This window comes from Carcharhinus amblyrhynchos, chromosome 7 (assembly GCF_965287045.1).
Source record: "Carcharhinus amblyrhynchos chromosome 7, sCarAmb.v2.hapA, whole genome shotgun sequence".
Taxonomy (NCBI): domain Eukaryota; kingdom Metazoa; phylum Chordata; class Chondrichthyes; order Carcharhiniformes; family Carcharhinidae; genus Carcharhinus; species Carcharhinus amblyrhynchos.
This window is the reverse complement of record NC_137330.1, coordinates 28,462,974-28,484,145: the sequence shown is the minus strand read 5'-3', so window position 1 is coordinate 28,484,145 and position 21,172 is coordinate 28,462,974. Positions and strand designations below refer to the sequence as shown.

The 21,172-nt window shown below is 43.1% G+C and overlaps 1 protein-coding gene across 1 annotated transcript; it reads right to left on the bottom strand.

The window, feature by feature from the left end:
- Positions 1-14,948: 14,948 nt before the first annotated feature.
- On the bottom strand, positions 14,949-15,329 carry LOC145345432 (histone H2B 7-like). The gene has a single exon (XM_080193246.1). It carries the CDS (start codon positions 15,327-15,329, stop codon positions 14,949-14,951), a length of 381 nt encoding a protein of 126 aa, XP_080049372.1.
- Between the last annotated feature and the right edge of the window lie 5,843 nt (positions 15,330-21,172).

Here is a 21,172-nt window from a genome sequence, read left to right as displayed (position 1 = left end):
TTTTTATGTTCCAAAATTTTGGATTGTGCTCCAGTGCCCTGCAATCAATCATTCACAAATTTGGAGGGGTGAACTTAAAAGTTAAACCTGTTCCTCACATCCTAAACAGCTTTGACTGCAGCGAATGGATTGACATTATACTATTTACTCAGGCAGACATATTCAAGCCTATTTTCAGAGGGTTTTCAAGAGTAAATGCAAGTCTCAAGGAGTTTGGAGAGCACTTCCTTATCCAATATTAAGTTAGACATTATTGTCTTGGATTCTTACCAAAGGTGCAATCAGAATAATGAGCCCGAAACATGCTCAGCACTGAGTTGATATTGCTGAGGTGAAGTTGAGGCCAGTTTTCCACTCAAACCCATTTGTATATCCCAAACACAAAATTTTCTCAATTGAGCTAGGTGCAATGTGACAAAGCACCCTGAACAGGGGCAATGGACAGAAGGCCAAGTTTGTAGGCAGGCATTGCTTTGAATGATTTAACTTTTGAATTAGTATATAAAAAAAGGGTCATGAAAGCTCAGGTGTAAGTATTTATGGGAATACACCACTTGCATTTCTTCAATACATCAACTTAAAATAGCAGAGCAAGAAGTCTCTCCATCCCCGGATGAAGGGGCAGCGCTCCTAGAGCTTGTACTACCAAATAAACTTGTTGGATTTCAAACATGGTGTCGTGAGACTAGTTACTGTGTCTGCTCCAGTCCAACGCTGGCATCTCCACATCATGAAAATATTAGCACATTGGTCAACCAAATAATGTAGCATTAATTAAAATCAAAACACTGAACTGGCACAAAAAAAAGTGAACATTTCAATACAAGACATTCATCATGAATCGATCAATGCTGTAACTTGTAAATATTTCAGCTATAACTAATTTGTGACCTTATGTTGGCTGGCAGATCACTCAATAGGTTTTGTCACAAAATGAAGAATTAAAATAACATTAATCCATACATTTATCACTGATTCAATCTTCTACAACTAATCATGAATAAAGATCTATTGGCAACAATTAGTCAATAATGATTAATCTAAAACAGGGGAAAAGCAATCGGTTACCTGACAGGACTGATATTTGAATTCATAATCTTCTGGTTGGAAGTAGACACTTTACACTAGTTAACATACAGACATGCCGCATTGAATTATTTCTATGCCATCTATGCTGTAATTGTTCAACTCTGCCTCCATCATCGATTAATATTAAGCAGCTTTGATCACACAAACATTAGAATCCATCATATTAAACAGATTTGGTCATTTCTGGCTTAGAAGCATCGCAGTACCCAGAAAAGATCCCTAGAGGTTGCTGTTTACCACCATAAATAAAAAGCAGGCCATAAGTTTTTGTGCTCAGAATATCAGCCTTGACAGACACCAAGTTAAATGATATCCCTCCAGGGACAAAGCTGCTGCGATTGGTAGTAAAAACTGGTTCAATGTGTATGCAGAATCATTAACTTAAAAATAGCCTGAAAGTATTCAATATGTGGAAAAAGATTGAAATAATAATACTATGGATGCTAATTGAAATTTCCCCAATATTGTGATCGAAGTACATTCTTCTCAGGAGAAAACCAGAACTGGTGTTCCTTAGTAACAAAATAAGGAGTTCTAGTTTGAATTTTTGATTGAGATGTGCACAAAATATTCAAGAGTCAACAAAAAATATCCAAGTGTTAGCTCAGAAAATATCATTTTAATACAAATCTCCATCAGGCACTATCTTCTTGTGAAATTAAAGATATTCTAAATAAAGCATAATTTGATGATGTTCAGGGCTTAATAATTCTCATTTTGAAACAGTTGTTGGCTGAAGATACTGGATAATTATTAATGATCTGGATGAGGGTATAGTTGGGTGGATTAGTAAATTTGCTGATGACACCAAAGTTGGAGGTGTGGTAGATTGTGAGGAAGGGTGTCATAGTCTGCAGGGAGACTTAGATAGGTTGCAGAGCTGGGCCGAGAGGTGGCGGATGGAATTTAATGCGGAGAAGTGTGAGGTAATTCACTTTGGTAGGAGCAACAGATGTGTCGAGTATAGGGCTAACGGGAGGACTTTGAATAGTGTGGATGAACAGAGGGATCTAGGTGTGTGTGTACATAGATCCCTGAAAGTTGGGAATCAAGTAGATAAGGTTGTCAAGAAGGCGTACGGTGTCTTGGCGTTTATTGGTAGGGGGATTGAATTTAGGAGTCGCAGTGTAATGTTGCAACTGTACACTACTCTAGTGCGGCCGCACTTGGAGTACTGTGTGCAGTTCTGGTCCCCGCATTACAAGAAGGATGTGGAGGCGTTGGAGAGGGTGCAGAGGAGGTTTACTAGGATGTTGCCTGGTATGGTGGGGAGGTCCTATGAGGAGAGACTGAGGGATTTAGGGTTGTTTTCGTTGGAAAGAAGGCGGCTAAGAGGGGATCTTATTGAAACATATAAGATGATTAGAGGTTTAGATAGGGTGGATAGTGATAGCCTTTTTCCTCGGATGGAGAAAGCTAGCACGAGGGGGCATGGCTTTAAATTAAGGGGGGGTAGCTACAGGACGGATGTCAGGGGTAGGTTCTTTACCCAGCGGGTGGTGAGGGATTGGAATGCCCTGCCTGCTGCAGTTGTAAATGCGTCTAGTTTGGGGGCGTTTAAGAGATCTATGGATAGGTTTATGGACGAAAAGGGATTGGTATAGGCTAGTGGGTCATTGTTTTTGTAACTGGTCAGCGCAACATCGTGGGCCGAAGGGCCTGTTCTGCGCTGTAATGTTCTATGTTCTATGTTCTATGATACTGCAAAGGCCCTGAAGACATGCTCCAGAACTAGCCACGCAATGAAAAGCTGTTTCACTATAGCTATAACACTGGCATCTACCTGGCAATGTGGAAAATTGCCCAGGTATGTCCTATACACATGAAACAGGACAGATCCAATCCAGCAATTATCACCCCATCATTCTAATCTCAATCATCAATAAACTGATGGAAGATGTCAGGGCTATCACACAGCACTTACTCAGTCACTGATGCTCAGTTTGGGGTTAACACATGGCCACTCAGCTCCTGGACTCATTACAGACTTAGTCCAAATATAACCCAAAAGTGCTGAAATCCATAGTGACTGAGTATAGCATCAAAGAACCCTAACAAAACATAAGTCAATGAGAACTCGGGGGAAAGCTCCACACTTGGTGTGATACCTAGCACAAAAGGAAGGTGGCTGTGGTGGCTGAAGGTCAATCATCTCAGCTCCAGGACATCACTACAGGAGTTCCTCTTTGGCTCAACTGTCTGTAGCAGATTCATCAACAACCTTCCCCTCAATCACAAGGTCAGAGGTGAGAATGTGGATGATAGCACAATGTCCAGCACCATTAATGAAGCAACCTGTGCCCAGTGGACAAGAGCTGGACAATATTCAAGCTTGACCTGATGTCTGGTACAAGTGTTACTTGCCACTCAAGTGCTAGGCAATGGTCATCTCCAACAAGAGGGGATCTAACCATCACCCCTTGACATTACTATGCCTGAAACCCTACTATCAACCCGGGGGGGGTTATCATTGACTAGAAATTGAACCAGCTATAAATATTAAGGCTATTAGAGCAGGTCAGAGGCTAGGAATTATGCAAGAGTAATCACCCCAAAACCTGTCAACTATTGACAAGACACAAGTCAGCAGGTGAATCATCCACATTCTCACTTTTTGATCAAATACTCTCCATTTGCCTGGATGAGTGCAGCTCCAACAAATTTCAAGAAGCTTGACACCATCCAGGAAAGAGAATTGGCACCTCTTCCACATTCACTCCTTTCACCAAGGCACAGTGAAAGCTGTGTGTACCATTTTCAAAATGCACTGCAGCAAGTTACCGAGAATCCATCAATAGCACTTTCAGACCCATGACAGTTACCATCTAAATGGACAAGGGTCACAGTAGCATAGGAACATTACCACTTGCAAGTTCTGCTCCAAACCATTAACCATCATGACTTGGAAATATATCACTGTTCCTTCACTGTTGCTGGGACAAGATCCTGGCACTTCCTCCCTAAGAGCACTGTGGGTGTATCTGAAAACATGGACTGTACTAGTTCAAGGCTTTAGTTCTTCCTTGTTCCTGGTATTTCTGTCATCAGGAGGTCTAGTTCAGGAATGTCAATTGTTCTTGTGTTTCACAGTGAGTTCAGCCAATAGCAGGTGTATCGTTCATTTGGGGAGCTGCCTTTAGCCATGTCTTTTGGCAAATTCACATTTGGAAGTTTCCAGACTTGGCCAATCTGTAGGTCAGGTGACTTCCTTCCATCATTTAAATCTGTTTCTTTGCTTCACAGGTTGCCGTTTAAAGGCAGTTTTACACATATCAGCCAATGAAATTCAAGATTAATACTCCACTTTACACAAGACATATCAACGTGACACTCCATCTTCTAGTTTCCCAAACCTCTCCATGCCTACTCTGCCAAGATCCTGAACCATAAAAATGTAGCTGAATGCCACACGTGGTATATAAAATCAGCTCAAAGTAAAGGATTGGGTTCATGCTATAAGTTAATTCAACTGGAAATTGCTTAAGGTTTCATTTCCCTAGAAACCATGCTAATGGGCTAATTACTCTAGGCCTGAAAAGGGACCCATGAAGAGAGAAGCCCGCTGGGAGAGCAACTATTAGATACTTAAAACAAACAACCATAGTTCAAAGCTATTCCAAGCTTTTCATTTAACCCTGTTTAGTTAAGATGCATGCTGAAGTATGTGAGTTTGTTTGTGCCATTTATCTTCTCAATTGTTTATTTGCAAGCTAACTTTCTACATTTCTTGCACAAGTTCATCCAAGTGTTGCTAAACACCAATATTGAAAGCTTCACACCTTTTAAAAAGAAAACCTGCTTTTCTGTTCTTACCAAACCTCACACTTCTGCACACTATACTCCACCTGCCAACTTGTTATCGATTCACTTAGCCTGTCTGTATCTTGTTACAATCTCACTGTGTCCTTATATTCCCACCTAGCTTCATATCATTCACAAACTTGGATGGATTGTTCAAGGTCTCTTTACCAAGTTGTGACTATAGATTGCAGATAGTTGAAGGCCCCAGATCTGATCCCAAAAGCACTCTTCTGGTTGTAGTCTGCCAAATGAAAACATCCTATTTGTTTTTTATCCATTTAATGGGATATGCTTGTCACTGCCTAGGCCTGCATTTATTGTCCATCACTCATTGCCCTTCAGAAGGTGGTGGTGGAGATGCCTTCTTGAACCGTGCAGTCCCTGAGCTGTACATACACCCACATTGCTATGAGGAAGGAATTCCAGTATTTTGACCCAGCAACAATGAAGGAATGCTGATATATTTCCAAACCAGGATGACAAGTGGCTTTGTGGGAACTTCCAATTGGTGGCATTCCCAGATATCTGCTGCTCGTCCTTCCAGATGGTAGTGGTCATTGGTTTGGATGGTGCTGCCTAAGAAACCTTGGAGAGTTCCTACAGTGCATCTTGTAGATGGTACACACTGTTCATCAGTGGCAGAGAGATTATCTCTATTGTTTGTTTCCTGTCCATTGATTTCCTTTTATTTACATCATTCATTTCACCCTCAGAAACTCCAATAAATTTGTCAATCATGGCCCCAGATTTTCACTCCAGTGTTGGGTACACAGAGATGAAAGAATTCCCAGCTCCACAAACCAATGGTGGTGACATGGGTGTAAATGCAAAAAAAAAATCAGAAAAATATTAAACAAAAAGAAAAATGTTTTAATGTGAGATTATAAGTTTCATGTAGACTGGGGGAAGCAGAACAGTTCAAGCAGGAAAGACAGTGGAATTATCCTGGACAGTTTTCTTGAGTAATACAGGTGAAATTTTCCAATATTTACTCCAAGTGATGACTCAAGAAAGAAAAAGCTTTTCTCAACAGATAATGTAGCACTTGAGTGTAAAAAAAGTGCTGTAGGTGTCTCTGATGCCATTAATGCTGGTTGGGGTGGGCCTGATTGAGTCAGTAAGGCCAGCTTGACAGAACTCAGGGTGCCCTGATCAGCACTAAACGCTCTCCTCCTTCCTCTCTCTCATGCTGCCGCCGCTGCGCCCCGCCACCCCACCCCCACTTAAGGGGAATCCTCCATCCAATGGAGCTCCCCTCAGCAGCCCCATTGGCATTTCCAGGCGGCCAGTACCCCTTCATACTCTCTCCCCCCTGGGGGTTATACTTACTTATTTGCCTCCTGATATGCGGTCCCTTCATCTGCTTCACATTTCTACATGCCAGTTGCAAACCTTACCAATGTAACATTACATCTGCAAAGTGTGGAGGGAGGTGGAGTTCTAAACGTGGACGCAACATATGGCAAGGAAGCACTTTAATTATATTATAATTGATTAAAATGCATTGGGATGCAGTTTCCGGCTGGATGGAAACCTTGTTACATCACCAGCAAGGAGAAATTTGGAAAACAAGATCTCACCTGCAAGAATCTCATTTCCCAATTCTCACGAGATTTTGCATTCACATCACCATTTGTGCTCACAAACAAAGGACTGGGCTATTTTGGATTTTGTGATGAGCATTAAGCCATAATTAGTAGTAATTTGCAAATATTGATCATAATATTATTGAATGTATGAAGAATAATACGTTATTCTTCATATCATATTGCTATGAATACATAGCAGGTCTGACAGCATTGGCAAAAGAAAACAGAGCTGACGTTTCAGGTCTGGATGATCCTTCAGGAGGACAATCCTTCCACCTCCAGAAGGGAGATGATCAACACTTCAGTTAGACTGAGTACAATGGGCACACGTTCCTTCCAAAGCAGTAATGTTACTCCTAAACAATCATTATTCTTCATATGTGAAATTATGAATGACAATCTTATGAATCCTTCATTTCAAATTCCTCGCTCCACTATCTTAGCAGAGGTGACATCTATTTAACAGATGAGTGATTGATTTGGTACAAGCCATTAAGCATTTGAACAAATAAAATATCAGAGTACCTCCTAGGATTATAACAAGTTTTCAAAAGATTACAGAGAAGTATACTTTACAGAAAACATCAAGTATTCGTGGATTACAAGCAAGAAAATGTAGCAAAGTAAGTTGCAAGAAAGGACACCCATTCTACCCACCTCTTGATAGCACCATTGTACTCTCCATATAATTAAAAATTCAAATATAAAAAGATTGGTTGTTTGTAGCAAGCCATCAGCATCCATGAACAGAAAGATGCTCAAGAATAAAGCAACAGTGACTATTATTTGCAATTAGCTTTTAATAGTGGAGATTATCTTTTGCATTGTGGTTTCCTCTCCTGTGATCCAACAATTATATTTTAAACAGCTATATAAGTTATTGACAAGGTCTTAAACCCTATAAAAATTTACTTTATATCCTCTAAAACATCAAGTTTTTTGTACAAAAATTAGGTTAAAAATCCTACCTGTCATCCACTGCATTAGCTTCTGAAGGCTTTTGTGCACCTTCTGGCCAATTGATCAATTAATCTGACCTCATTTTTTTCCTTATCACATCTCAATTTGTTCTCCTTGACTAGCTTCCTCTTCTCAGTGACACTCCATCTCCAGAATCAAACTTTCGTTATTTTCAGTTGAAGACAGTAGCTGAGACATGTTCATGAGCTTTTCAAAATGGCTGTTCAGTTCAATTGTTCTTGTTCCTTTTATTCAGGTTGTTGAACCATGGTGATGTTCACTAAACTGAGTCATTATTCAACTTCTATACACTAAAAAACTCACATACTTCAGCAAACATCATAACTAAACAGGGGTTAAATGAATAGCTTTGAACTATGGTTGTTTGTTTTGAGTATCTAACAGTTGCTCTCCCACTGGGCCTCTCTCTTCATGGGTCCCTTTTCAGGCTTAGAGTAATTAGTCCATTAGTATGGCTTCTAGGGAAATGAAACCTTAAGCAATTTCCAGTTGAATTAACTTTTAGCATGAACCCACTCTTTTACTTATTGCAAGCTGATTTTATATAAAATATATGTGGCATACAGCTATATTTTTATGGTTCAGGAAATTAAAAGAATGTCAAATGTACCAAATTTGAAGCTGCCCCTTTTAATTTGTCCTTAAGTTAATTTGAGTTAGTTGGTACCTAAAAAAAACAAATTTGATTAGAATGGCAAATTGCTCACTACAATGCAATGCAACTAATTGCCACTTACAAACTAATCATTAGCAGACCATCAGTTACCCTTTCAAATCAAAATTGTACTGCAAGTTACATCAGTTCTTGTCACACATGTTTGCATTGGTTAAACCTACAGAGCAAATTCAGTAACTAGTTACCAGAATTCAGGTGTAATTTGACATTTCAAAGTCACATTATAAGAAGCCTTGGTTAATAATGAACTGCTGTGTGATATTTAGCTGTTTGTTTCAGAATAATCAGGTACATTAAAACATTTTTAATCAGATAATTTTTCACACCTTTATACTGAGAAATGTTAAGGTTCAAAAAAGGACATTATTAAGGCTGAAAAGATTCAGGAGCTCGTTTGCTCTGTGGATTAAATAAGTTTTTATTCATTCTTTTAAACCAATTAGAGGGTAACTCAAGTTTACCCATAATGCATGGCTGGTATAATTGAGCAGCCAATCAGAACAAAATCATAATGATGCTGAATAGTTGTGAAATTTAATTGACATACAAATATTTCAAATGGACAGAAAGTCGCTGGCTGCTTGCCCCCAATTTTCAAATAGGTTGCCCCCTACATTGTGAGACCTTGGGAGAGGTGTGGTAGGTGGAATTTTCCATTCTAGAAAGTCTGGCAATGGCAGTTGGGAAAGTTGGCATGATTCCTGCTGGGTGGCACAGTGCTGAACATACAAAATTTCTTTTTTCAGCTTATTAGCTATGCATCCACGAGGAGCTCAGCAAATCAGCAGGGATCTGGGTTCGATTCCCAGCTTAGGTGACTGTGTAAAACTCCACACAGACATTCTTCCAGTGTCTGCGTGGGTTTCCTCCGGGTGCTCCAGTTTCCTCCCACAGTCTGAAAGATGTGCTGGTTAGGTGCATTGGCCATGTTAAATTTTCTCTCAGTGTACCTGAACTGGTGCCGGAGTGTGGCGACGAGAGGATTTTCACAGTAATTTCATGGCAGTGTTAATGTAAGCCTACATGTGTCACTAATAAATAAACACATAAACTCATGGCAGGGGCAGGCAGGACATTGCCCACTTCATGGGGTCAAAGCTCCTGACACCATACTTAAAGGGCATCCAGAAACACATTCACTGATCACAGGCCAGAAGTTACTCCCACAGAGTCCTTGTGGCCACAAATTCACAGCGAAGAAGCTGGCAGTTGTGAGCAAAAACATCCTGGGATTTACACTAGTGCCTCTCGCATTGCCTTTCACTCATCTCTAGATGAGTTCACTGCAGGTGATATACCCATGGTCAGGCCAATGCTCACTATTAGAGTCATGCATGTTCCACAGCATCTTCACCTATAGGGGCCCTGCTACCTCTTGTTGCTTAGGCTCTTGTTCCTGCCAGTCTTGTGCAAAAAGGTAACGGGTTCTCCGTCTCATCAGTGGATGGCACATTGGCACTGGTGGTTAGCACTGGTGTCCCACAGTACCAGGTTCGATTCCTGGCTTGGGTCACTGTCTGTGCGGAGTCTGCATGTTCTCCCTGTGTCTGCGTGGGTTTCCCCCAGGTGCTCCGGTTTCCTCCCAAAGTCCAAAAGACATGCTGGTTTGGTGCACTGCCCATGCTAAATTCACCCTCAGTGTACCTGAACAGCTGCCAGAGTGTGGCAACAAAGGGATTTTCACAGTGACTTCATTGCAGTATTAATGTAAACCTACTTGTGACACAAATAAATAAACTCAAATTAAAACTCATCTGGATAAGAGCCATTACCAAGGCAGGGTTGCCTACAACCTGCATCATTGATGTCTCAGTGAATGTGTGAATGAATTGAAGTGATGCATTTAGTCAGCGTGTCATTTACAGGTTTCCCTTCATCTCAAAGTCAGAAGGCCAGTGCAACTCCCTTTACCTGGTGTCTGTCTAGACAGAGCATCACAATCCTATGTCTTCCAGATAAAGAATCTGCTGGAGGGCCAGAGATGGGTACTCTTGCTGTTCATACATGAATCTATTTAGAGACATTGTTCTTTGACCAGGGTGATGAGAGCTATGCGCAAGACAAGCCTTTACTGCTTGTCTTCACTATCCGTGACCATTCACCTGGGAGTTGGAGTTTTGGATTCATGAGTTAGCTGCCCTCCATTAGCCATGTGCCTTTGAGTTATCCACCACCGCCCCCCCTCCATTCCTCAATCCCTCCATTCCTCCCTCCGTCTCTGCTTCTGACTGAAGCCAATGACAAAAGACACAGAATGAATAACAGTTCAACAATATATTTGGATCTTGATGTTCTGAGTTCCATGAGATAGGAACATAGACTTCACTGTAGAGAGGAGAACACAAGTGAGTATCACTCCACCCACCCAAAAAGACCCTTCCCCCACCCACGGGGAACTCATTGACTGACTAATTGCACCGTTAAGGTAAAATTGGAAAACATGACGTGCCTCAACTTTCAAACTTGCTCCAGCAACTTTGACCCTCCCCGCAGTCACTGACCATCACCCTTGACCCATCCAATATCATCATTTGCCTTCACTCTGTCACCTTGAACCTTCTCCTGTTATACTGGAACGTCTAATGAACCATATCCACATGCCATTCCCTCCAAACAGAATCAGCACCCACTACTGCAGGATAGGGAGCTAGGTCTCTACTCCCTGGAGAGACGAAGATTGAGAGGCGACCTGATAGAGGTTTATACAATGTTGAGAGGAATAGATAGGGTGGATTCTCGGAGGCTATTTCCCAGGGCTGAAATGGTCGCTACGAGAGGACACAGGTTTAAGGTGCTGGGAAGCAAGTACAGAGGAGATGTTGGGGTAAGTTTTTCACTCAGAGGGTGGTGAGTGAGTGGAATTGGCTGCCGTCGGTGCTGGTAGAGGCAAACTCGCTGGGGTCTTTTAAAACACTTCTGGATGAGTACATGGGATTTAATGGGATTGGGAGTTACAGATAGTTCTATGACTTGGTACGTATGGATGTGATCGGCGCAACTTGTGGGCCGAAGGGCCTGTTTGTGCTGTAGTGTTCTATGTTCTATGTACTGTCCCCATGCCCACCCTGATCCTACTGTCTCCCATTATCCAGGCACCTGTCTTGTCCCCTCACTGACTCACCCAATGAGACATTCACCTATCAGACTTCTACCCTGGACCTGCCATCCTACCCCACCCAAGTCCCCACTCTGACTGACTGTCCCTTCTTGTCACCACTGCCCTAAGTTTACTACCCGGGATCCCACTGTCAATAGCACCAACCCCTTCTCTAGACTTTCACCTTCCATCCCCAGACTCATGCCTCATTCTTCCCCTATACATTTGCCTTTCTTGTTCAGCCTTCACCCCACCCTTCCAACCTGATCCCCTCCCCTCTCCCTTCCCACACTTCAGCCTTTGCTTGCTTCCCTTGACCAGCTTTGGCACAGAGTTTGTTAATGGCACTCAGGTGAAGGTATGTGATGTCCCAAGAAGGAGAAAGCAACATCTGTGGATTTGAGATCACTGATGAAGTGAAGCCCGCCGGATGCATGCTACTTACATACAAATTTTTCTAAGCTCTTGCTGGCGGAGCACTTTAAGTTGGAAGGGTAACATAATTCTGACAAATTGGCTTCTTAATGAAGTGCAAATGGATGTAAACATTGTTCCTGGGAAAGATCAGCAGGAAACCCGACCCACCTTTAACCCCCATAGTCAGGAGAACAGAATTCCACTTATAAACTGACTTTTTCCATCATTCCACATTTAGTGGCATGATTCCTGCCACTGGTGAGAGAAGAAAATTCCTGCAAGTGTCCTGGAACCCTTAGGTAAATATCTATCTTGAGTAAATACATGGGGTTACAGGGATAGGGCCTGGGTGGGATTGTGCTCAATGCAGACTCAATGGGCTGAATAGTCTCCTTCTGAACTATAGGGATTCTATGATTCTAACCAAAGTCAGAAACTGCTGAAGCTTCACTTGGGCTTCAGGTGTTCTACATTCTTGATGGGAACTCAATTATTGTATACCTGTTGGATCCCTTTGGACCCAGACAGAGGCTGCTGAGTTAGCACTACATTCTCCACTGAAGAACATTCACATTTGACTGAAGGGACTTGTCAGTTTGTGATCGGAGATTTGTTTTGGTTTGACTGCTGGATGTGGAAGATCAGACAGAGGTAGGTGTGTTATAGCAGCTCAAAATTCTGTGATTTTATTCAGTTACATAATTGGTTTGCTAACCTCTAATTTTTGACTGTATCTTCCAGATTCTGCACTTGCCCAATGGCAAGAGATCTATACAAGATAGTCATGATGTGGAGATGGTGGTGTTGGACTGGAGTGGGCACAGTAAGAAGTCTCACAACACAAGGTTAAAGTCCAACAGGTTTATTTGGAATCACGAGCTTTCGGAGCGCTGCTCCTTCATCCACTCATCTGATGAAGGAGCAGTGCTCCAAATGCTCATTATTCCAAATAAACCTGTTGAACTTTAACCTGGTGTTGTGAGATTTCTTACGGTATACAAGATAGTAATCAGAAAGCTGCATCAGCAACCTTGACAGCACAATGAACACTTATTCTGCCTGACATATTGTTAAGCACTTATTCTTTCTGTACAGGGCAATGGTGTAGATCTCACGCTTCTTCCTTCAGCGAGAACAACGTAAAAGGCATCTCTTCAGGGTGGGCTGCTCGAGCGCAAAGTCAGATTGAGAGTTTGCAAAGCTGTTCTTTGTGTCTGCACTGTCAGGTTAATGGTGTTTTGTTATTAATAGTTACCTGCAGCAGAAGTTTCTGGCTTGCTGGGTGTTCATCATAGCTTTTACCTGCAGATTGACAAACACAAAGCCAAAGTTACCAAAACATCCTATGCTCCACAGAACTGTAGTTAACCTTATACAAATAATGTAAACTGCTTCAGATCTCCATGCTGGTACTTTGCTTCACCTTTATTGAAAGCCCACATACAGAAAAAAAAAGGAGACATGCAGAAACTTCCTAATGTCACACAAACATGTCTTTTTACAATCCAGAGAATTCCGGTTTTATTCCTGAACATAATTTGTAGCATTTTTAGGTTACACACAGATGCCAGCATAGCAACTCCAAACCTTTCAAGTTACATAAGGTTAATGCACTCTTTATGTTATTAACAGGTATTAGGAATATCTGGATAAACAGATAAATTGTCTTCATGCATGCAGTAGCTACTGTTCCACTTCACTGAACATCTGAAATGAACAATTTCAATTAAGTGAAAAGTTACTGAAAAATTAACATTTGAATTCATTTCATTCAGACCTAGCGAATGATTGCGGCTAAAGGATTTTCCATTAGTTGTATCCTGAGTAGGCCTTTCTTAAAATATTATTTCAACCTTTTTCGGTGTGGTGGATGAGTTTATTTGTCTAAACCACTGGGACCATAGGGACACTGACAATTACACTGATTCAATAACCATTTTCCTGATTTGATACATAGAAGTATGGTTTTCAGTGGCTAAAAGTGAATAATTTGTCTGTAACATTTTTTTACTAAGACTTTAAGGACAAAATAGGAATAGGCCTGATTAAATTAGACCAGGCCAAATTAACTTGAATAAAAAAGGAAATCAGAAGCGCAAAGGAACTTGGGGATCCTTATTCAAGATTCTCTTAAGATTAATGTGCAGGCTCAGTCAGCAGTTGAGAAGGCAAATGCAATGTTAGCATTCATGTCAAGAGAGCTAGAATATAAGAGCAGGGATATAGTTCTGAGGCTGTATAAGGCTCTGGTCAGACCCTATTTGGAATATTGTGAGCAGTTTTGGGCCCCGTATCTAAAGAAGGATGTGCTGGCCTTGGAAAGGGTCCAGAGGAGGTTCACAAGAATGATCCCTGGAATGAAGAGCTTATTGTATGAAGAACAGTTGGGGGCCCTAGATCTGTACTCATTGGAGTTTAGAAGGTTGAGGCAGGGATCTTATTGAAACTTATAGGATACTGCGAGGCCCGGATAAAGTGGACGTGGAGAGGATGTTTCTACTAGGAGGAAAAACTAGGACCAGTTGGCACAACCTCAGGCTAAAGGGACGATCCTTTAAAATGGAGATGAGGAGGAATTTCTTCAGCCAGAGAGTGGTGAATCTGTGGAGTTATTTGCCACAGAAGGCTGGAGAGGCAGGTCATTGCCTCTACAGCCAATGACCTTGGTTGTAGACCAAATCCTGGAAAAAGACATCTCCCAGCCCGACCTGCGAGAAAAGTTGCAGGTCACGATGGGAGAATCACTCCCATCAGATGCTGCGTATAGCAGGCAGACAATCTGATATTGCCTGTTTTGACAAGGATAAATTTTGCTCCATATTCTTTGTACCAGCGGAAGACAAAGCTCTCTGTGAAACGTAGATTGTTCTGTCTGAAGCAAGGCTAGCCCATAAATGTAGATACCACAGCCAGCAAACATAAAAGACACAAAAAGGTAATGCATTGAAACCACTATAATTCTGTTCTCAGATTGAGATAACTACTCACATCCTCACTGTACTTTTCAGTAAGTTTCTGAACTAAATTGTTGTGAGCTTAATTATCTGGTGAACAAAACTTTATTACTCAGAGTCAACAAAGTGTGTGAGATAGCCGGTTGCTGTCTTGCTATTGTAACATTCTTGGACTGAATTGGCATTCATCTCATGGCATAGCAGGTCACATCTCTTGAGCTTTTGCATTGGTAGCCTGCTCTTCACATAGATTACTGAATTTGAAAGATTTGAAGGAGCTGGTGAGAAGGCCTGTGCTGCCATCCTGGGGTATATTTTTGACTGTCGTTGTCCAGGGGCACTTGTTATTTGCAGCTGGTGTACTTGGTGACTGCCTGGGTGCCCTCGGAGATGGCATGTTTCGCCAACTCGCCGGGCAGCAGGAGGTGGACGGTGGTCTGGATTTCCCGGGAGGAGAAGGCCTGCCGCTTGCTGCAGCGGATAAGGCAGAAAGCCTCGCAGGCAATCCGCTTGAAGTTGTCACTGACGAGCAAGTTGATGACGCTCATGGCCGAGGAAGAGATGCCAGTGTCTGGATGGACCTGCTTCAGCACCTTGTAGATGTAGATGCTGTAGCTCTCCTTGCGGCTCTTCTTACGCTTCTCCTCGCCCTTGGCCCGCCTCTTGGCGGCTGCTTTCTTCAGCCCCTTCTTGGGAGCCATAATCTTTGCCGCCGCTTCAGCCATCGCTCATTGAGCTGAAGAATAAGCAGTGGTCGCTGCCAGCCTGAGAGACAGCACAGTTATTCATTCATTGGGCACTGCCTCCAAGCATCATTCTTTCCCTTGCTCCAGCAGTATCAGCATAGCTGATGTATCAACAAATGGTTGCTGTTAATTTCTGTTGTCCATTCTGTTGGCATGCTCAAACCATTCCAGGTTAGTGGGAAAATCTGACAGCTGGAAATGAAACTAGTGTTGGCATTGCTGATTCCCCATGAACTGGTCTCACTCACCACTGGCGTTGCAAAGCATTCACAGTCTCGTTGGGTGAACGTGGAGCTGGGTCTTCACTCTGTTTGGAGAAGTTGGTCTCACTGTCAGTGCGCACACAGTCCTGATCCTCTTCGGTCAGCTCTGCTGTTGTTCAAACTCTGTGAGGATGCTGAGCACGGACATTCTCCTTATTGGCCTGTACTTTCTCCCTTTTGTTGTGGGTGAACTTGTCCTGCATAAAGACTGATCGACAGATTGTAAGCTGGATGAATGCTGAGACAGATCATATGGATGCCTGTTTTGCGTGGGTGCTGAAATGGACTTGTATAAGGGCCGAGGACATGAGCTGCACAGCGCTCGAGAGGAGGTGAAGATGTCAAAATGTATGTGAGAGAGTGAGCGGTGATGTTCCTTGTGGTAATATTGTGTAAGATTCATGTGGACTTTAACATACAAAGGCTTCATGGGCTTGTGAGAGTGTAAGTTGAGAGTGAGGAGAAGGTTGATTTACCCTGGTGGAATTGATGAGACCATTCATCCCTTTTTCTCACTGAGGTTCTCCCAAGCCAGATTGGTGGGATTAGTGGACCTGCCTCTCCCATCATGGGGAAGTGGATTTCCAGGTATTCCTCCACAGTATCCAGAAGAATCCATAGCGCTCTGTCACTGAATTTGGGGCACTCAGCCTCCAGCTTTTGGGGGCCACATGCACCTGACCTGGTCTGCAGATAGTTAATGATGCACGTGTGCTGTTTAAATATGGTGCCTGGGAAGATGATCTGATTAATCACAGTGGTGTGCGTGAATCGCAGCCTGCCTCACCACAGGAGCAGACATGCTTCCTGTTCATGCAAGTATGATGAGCTAAAAAGCTCATGGCTGGGGCAGAAATCCATCATTGCACCTACACGCGCCCACCACACTTAGCACAGGAATTCACCTCCACTTTACGCCCATTTTGCAGTGGGAAAAATGCCGTAAAATCGAGCATAAGGCTGCTAGCATGAATGGTGCAGGTTTTCACGACCGGTGGGATTTTACAGCAGCCAGATTTCCCGCACGGTCAGCCTCTCGCTGGAATGTCGAGAGGCTGGTTAATTTATTTAAATTTATTTAAATGTGTTTAGTGAGCCTGGTGCTCAATTGTCCGGCTCTCTTGCCTTTATGGCATCACCAGGAAATGCTCTCTTTCAAGTGAGGAAAACACGTGCTCTCCATGAACAGGGAACAGTCGTGTTGGCCTTGCCAGTGGAACTGGAGGCCATTGAGGCCAAGAGCAAGATGGGCTGCCCGTTGGGCAGTGCCAGACTTGCAGTGCCACCCTAGCACCTTGACATGCTAGCCTGACAACTAATTGGGCAATGTCGGGATGGGGTCAATGGGATGGGGGCAGTGCCTGGGATGGAGCCTGTGGATGGGCAAGGCCAATGGGGGTAGGGCCTGTGCGGGGAGGGGGCCTGCTGCCACTCTGCACACGCTCGGTGGGGGAGGGAGGGAACGCTGCGACCAGTGGTGGAGGGAGGGATGGGGGTCCGCTGCCACTCTGCATGTGATCAGTCGGGGAGGGAGAGGCTGCAATTGGAGTGAGCAATGGGGCCGCTTTCTGTCTGGGCAGCACAGGGGTTGCGATCGGTCTGGGCAGTGGGGTAGTTGACAGGGTCTGCATCTCAGGCCACAGGCCCCCCAAGAATGCCAAGGGCGGGAAAGAGCTGCCCGCAAAGACCAGCCTGACAGCTCTCTCTTTGTCTGTCAGACCCCTGCTACTGTTGATGCGCATGTGTAGCATCAGAGGTCTGCAAGTGTGCACTACCTCCCTCCAAAATCTGTCAGGGGTGTTAAGCCCCGCCCACAACCTCTCTGACTAGTAAAAGACTTGTCCAACATTTTGCAGGCTGAGTGCACAAGATTGGGCCTGAAAACTCTCTCAAAAAGTGAACTGGAACTCTCCCAGTTTCACACTTGCCCAACACTTAGGAAAAATCTTGTAAAATTCCACCCTTAGATTCTGGACTGGAAAGTCCCACCCGTAGAGTTTATAGCAGAGGAAGAGGCCATTTGGCCCAACTTGTGACATTGTTAATGTTCTGGGCAAGCTTCCTCCCCCTCAAATCTCTGCATCTTAAGGATTGTTCCACTGGTAAGCTACAGTCCTCAGATAACTTATAGCACGGCCTGTAACCTCCATGGAACGGCAATCAGAATCAGATTGCTATCCCACTCTTAGGTCTACCTTGAAATTCACTGTTCTTGTCTCGCCTAACCTTTTGACTGAGGCGCTAGCGCAACAGATGCCTAAGGCCTTATGTTGAGGGCTGGAGAATCAGTGGTAATGGAGCCTTGTCCTCTGTTTTATAGCACTAACTGACAGAAAGCAGGTAAGTTTATAGTTCAGTTACTTTGCCAAGCTAAGGCGAAGGTCATTTTGTAAGGTAAGTGGGTAGGATTGGGGAATAGGAGCAGTGGTGAGAATTGGGGTGCGGTTGGTTGGGGGGGGTAATCAGTTGATTAGGGGCTGATTTGATTGGCTAGTGTAAGAGGGGCCATGATCAGTTAGGGGTTCCCAGTTGGCCGGTCTGGGAGGATGATGAACTGGTATGTCAGGGTGAGTTGTTAGTGGGCAAATGGGGGTCATGTTGTCAATGGACAATTCGGGATCGGATAATCAGTAGATATCCGGGGATTGGGTGGTCAGTGAGAAAGTGGGGATCAGATGATCAGCAGAAGGAGGGGTCCTGTGGGGAATAGGGGATTGGGCGGGCATCCCATGCGAGTCAAGACTGGTTTGGGGATTGGGGGTTAATCAGGGAGCATCCTGTGGTTTGTTAGGGTGAGTTGGGGGCTGTATTATGGTTACACAGAAGTTAAAAGTGGTTTTAATTCCTCGAACATTTCCTGGGTAAGTATTACTGTAAGATAGTCAGAATCGTCTGAAGTTTGTGATTTATATTGCACTTTCAGATGGTTCCCATTCCAGGCCACTGTATGTGAAAATATTTCTCCATTTTCTCATCAAGACAGATGACCACTCAAGTATAATAGTTCACAGAGTTGAACTGTGATAGTTTAAGTTCTTACCGAGTTGTATATTCTGCATTGGACCGTACTACCTATCCATTCCTGGTATGTGCAATTCACTGGTAGATCACTGGAAACTGACACATTTTTGGACCAATACTAAAATCTGCAGTTCTAAATCTAAATTGTGGCCATTTAGAATGTATCTTTTTATCTAGCTGGGTACAACTTGATACAAATAGTCAGCTTGTCATAATTTCCTGCTGTAACTTTTTTCCAAATGTTACATTGCTTTTAGATTTGCAATCTTAGATACTGTCATTTCACTTTTTATTTGCAACGTTCTCTCTTTCCTTAGAAGTTCTGCGAAACATCTTTTATTTTAATTCAGTGGAATACTGCATATTGGCTGACACACCTGATTTATGAAAGTGATTGAATGCTACCGGTTTAACAGATGCATTTGCCCTTTTATCAACAAGGCTTATTCATCTGCAGTGAAACCTGTCTGTAATGACTACCTGTGATACTGACATTAGGAGGTCTTTATAAACAGTTTCTCCTTCAGTGCAGGTTCAAGCTTGAATTATGAACGCATTGTTAGACTGATCGTTCAGTATCACTTGAGTTATGCACTCATTCTATGTGGGTGGCCTTTGAGGCAGATTTCTTTGCAGCAGTTTTGGAATTTAAGTTCTAAATACCTCAGCTTCCCATTCACTGTGGTGCTTTATGATGCTGTGAATTACGTTATAATAAATGTTGGACTTATTTTTCCTCTTTGCTGACACTACTGACAATTTCAGAATACTCTTTCCTGGTTGGCTACCCATATCATTGGTGGAAACTTTAGCAAATTAATTCACATTTCAAGGTCCATTTTAGGCAAATATGAATGAACAGAATATTGAAGATTGAATGGGTTTTTCCCCATTCTACCTCCTTCCACCTCCTTCAGTAACTCAAGCTGGTTTAATGGCTAATGATAGGCATTTAGATGACTCCTTAAATGACTATTCATATGTGCGAGTCTGGGCTGTGAGTGTTCATAGGCTTCTCAATCACAGAAGAATCACAACCAAATCTTGTCCTATATGTCTCAACAAGGTCACCTTCATTCTTCTAAGCATTCAATTTTGGCTCTTTAAATATTACCTTGCTTCCTGATTCATTCTAGTCACTCGTGCACCTTGTTCTGACCTTGGTGTGTAAAGCTGGATAATAGGAATAAAGTGCGAGCCAGGAAATTCCTTCCTTGGTGACACACATTTTCCACCAGGTGTCACTGCATAGTAGCAGCAGGAGCAGGAAGCATTACTCCCTTTGCCTCCCTAGGCCAAGGCTACAAATTGTAAATAAGCCATGCTTCCATTCACTGATTGATGTCCAAAATACATAATAAATCATAGCAAAAATGTTACACATAACATAATCCAAAGTGGACTTGCCCCCAGTTAGTGAGTAAATCATCATTTGTGAAGATGAACCAAACAGAATAATGGCTATGAAATTAGACTATCAATCTACCCTACACCTCTGCATTCAATCCCTCCAACCAGGTTTTTTGCGCTGCTTGCACCATCAAAATGATCAAACCAAAATCATAAACAAAATTCTCTGTGGATACGACCATTCATCCCCCAATTAACTAGGGCCAAATTTTCCCCTTGAAGATGGGAGACGAGAGATGGGTTCAACTCTGGGTCATAAACCGGCCTCCATCACAAAACCTGAACGTAGAAACATAGAAGGTGTTTCTTCTATGCAGGAGGCCTTTTAGCCCTTCAGCCTGCTCCGCCATTCATCATAATCATGGAATGAACCAGGAATGGTTTTCCTTGAGTTGGATCCCCATTTACTGTCCAATCATAAGAACATAAGAACATAAGAAATAGGAGCAGGAGTAGGCCATCTAGCCCTTCGAGCCTGCCCCGCCATTCAATAAGATCATGGCTGATCTGTTGTGGCTCAGTTCCACTTTCCCGCCCTCTCCCCATAACCCTTAATCCCCTCTCTTATCAAGAACCTATCAACCCGCTTCTTAAAAATATTTAGCGAGGCAGCCTCCACCACTTCAACGGGCAGAGAATTCCAGAGATTCACCACCCTTTGAGTGAAGAAGTTCCTCCTCAACTCCGTTCTAAACCGCCTCCCCTTTATCTTGAGGCTGTGCCCCCTAGTCCTACTGTCTTTTTTGAGCGGGAAGAGTCTCTCCACCTCTATCCTATCCATCCCATTCATCATCTTATACGTCTCAATGAGATCTCCCCTCATTCTTCTAAACTCTAACGAGTACAAGCCTAGTTTATTCAGCCTCTCCTCATAGCTCAATCCCCTCAACTCCGGTATCAGCCTAGTAAAGGCTGATCAGGTAGACAAAGGCCAATCAGGTAGACAAATGCTAGGAAGAAAGGTAAGCAGCCTCCAAAGAGAGTGGCACAAACAGCCATGTCTGTGGCTGCCCATGACAACTGTACTCAACGTGCTGACAAATCTGAGGGAGGGGATGTAGGAAATCTTGGTAGCTGCCTCTCACTGCTGCTTTCTGATTCTAACACCCTCTGACACATCTTAAATGG